Genomic DNA, 1,699 nt, shown 5'->3' with positions numbered 1-1,699 from the left:
CCTCACTGAACATATGCGTATTCACACAGGAGAGAGACCTTTTGAATGTAAGGAATGTGGGAAAACCTTTTCCTGTTCACGTTCCTTTAAGCAACATACTAGAATTCACACGGGAGAGAGCCTTGATGAATGTCAGGAGGGTCTGAAAACATTTTTTAGATCAAGGAACTTCACTGTGCATAGAAGAATTCATACAGGAGACAAACCTTATGAATGTAAGGACTGTGGGAAAAGGTTTTCCCAGTCAGGTAACCTCATTCGACATAGAAGAATTCACACAGGAGAGAAACCTTATGAATGTAAGGAATGTGGAAAAACATTTTCTCAATCAGGTAAACTCATTTCTCATAGAAGCGTTCATACAGGAGAGAAACCTTATAAATGTAAGGAATGTGGGAAAATATTTTCCCACTCACAAAGCCTCAATCTACATAGAAGAATTCATACAGGAGAGAAACCTTACGAATGTAAGGAATGCGGGAAAACATTTTCACGCTCATATTACCTCACAGAACATCGTAGAATGCACACAGGAGAGAAACCTTATGAATGTAAGGAATGTGGGAAAACATTTTCTCAACCAAGTAAACTCATTTCTCATAGAAGAGTTCATACAGGAGAGAAACCTTATAAATGTAAGGAATGTGGGAAAATATTTTCCCACTCACAAAGCCTCAATCAACATAGAAGAATTCATACAGGAGAGAAACCTTACGAATGTAAGGAATGCGGGAAAACATTTTCACGCTCAGATTGCCTCCGAGAACATCGTAGAATACACACAGGAGAGAAACCTTATGAATGTAAGGAATGTGGGAAAACATTTGTACAATCAGGTCACCTCACTAAACATAGTAGAATTCACACAGGAGACAGACTATTTGAATGTCAAGAATGTGGGGCAACGTTTCAGCGCTCACGTCAGCTCAGTAACCATCGAAGAATCCACTCACTGAAGACCCGTTAAGGCAGTAGCAAAAATGCAAAGAGTTTGCAATAGCAATATGCAAAAAGTTTGCCTCATTATTGTATACCCTAATTGGTATCATTCGTACTACCTATCAGTGCTTGTCTGTGAAGCCAGGGTATTTTGTAAATTGTCTTTGAAATCCCAGAGGTGTAAAATGTATTCGTTCGAATGCAAAATAAAGATTTCCACCCAAATAAATGAAACCTAAAAACTTATACTGAGCAGTTCTTTGTTCTATCAGCTTTGGGCAATCTTGCAGAAAAGGAAGTTGGTTCTTTTACACGAAGGAAGATTTAACTGTATTGAAAACTCCCCGACACTCTATTTATATCCCAACTCCCTAAGTTGTCCTGGAACCCTAAGGGGGGTTCCTCATGGGAGTGACCTCCCTTGACAGAACTAGATTTAACCCTGCCAGTGGCTGCTGTGGGTGGAGAAAGTTGGCATCTATACACACAAAAAGAACACTAAAAGTGAGATCGACATTTGGGAATCAGTTGGCTTGCTGCTATGGACCAACTTTTGTATTCTGGCCAAACTGTTGTACAAATATTTGTTCTCTCGTGTTTCTAAAGCTGTACTTTATGGGAAAGAGATCCTCCAGCCTATTTTCTGAGATCCTTCTAAATATCCACAAAGGAAAGGCAAACCCACGTCATCAAGGGAATTCTAAGTGTTGGGAGTCCAATATGACAGTGCCCAGGTCCTATAGACTTTCCAAGCCCACAC

At 39.9% G+C, this 1,699-nt stretch overlaps 1 protein-coding gene across 1 annotated transcript in view; it reads left to right on the top strand.

Moving 5' to 3' along the window:
- Positions 1 to 1,699, top strand: part of LOC102874724 (zinc finger protein 91-like) — a 19,731-nt gene that overhangs the window by 1,123 nt on the left and 16,909 nt on the right. Inside the window, exon 2 of the mRNA XM_006902836.1 lies at positions 160 to 920. Within this exon, the coding sequence (XP_006902898.1) occupies positions 160 to 920 (761 nt within the window). The remainder of the gene's footprint in view (positions 1 to 159; positions 921 to 1,699) is intronic.

The sequence above is a fragment of the Elephantulus edwardii genome, unplaced genomic scaffold (genome assembly GCF_000299155.1).
Source record: "Elephantulus edwardii isolate Elephantulus edwardi_28Jun2011 unplaced genomic scaffold, EleEdw1.0 scaffold00462, whole genome shotgun sequence".
NCBI lineage: Eukaryota > Metazoa > Chordata > Mammalia > Macroscelidea > Macroscelididae > Elephantulus > Elephantulus edwardii.
The sequence above is the reverse complement of the archived record's forward strand: the minus strand, read 5'-3'. Positions and strand labels throughout refer to the sequence as shown.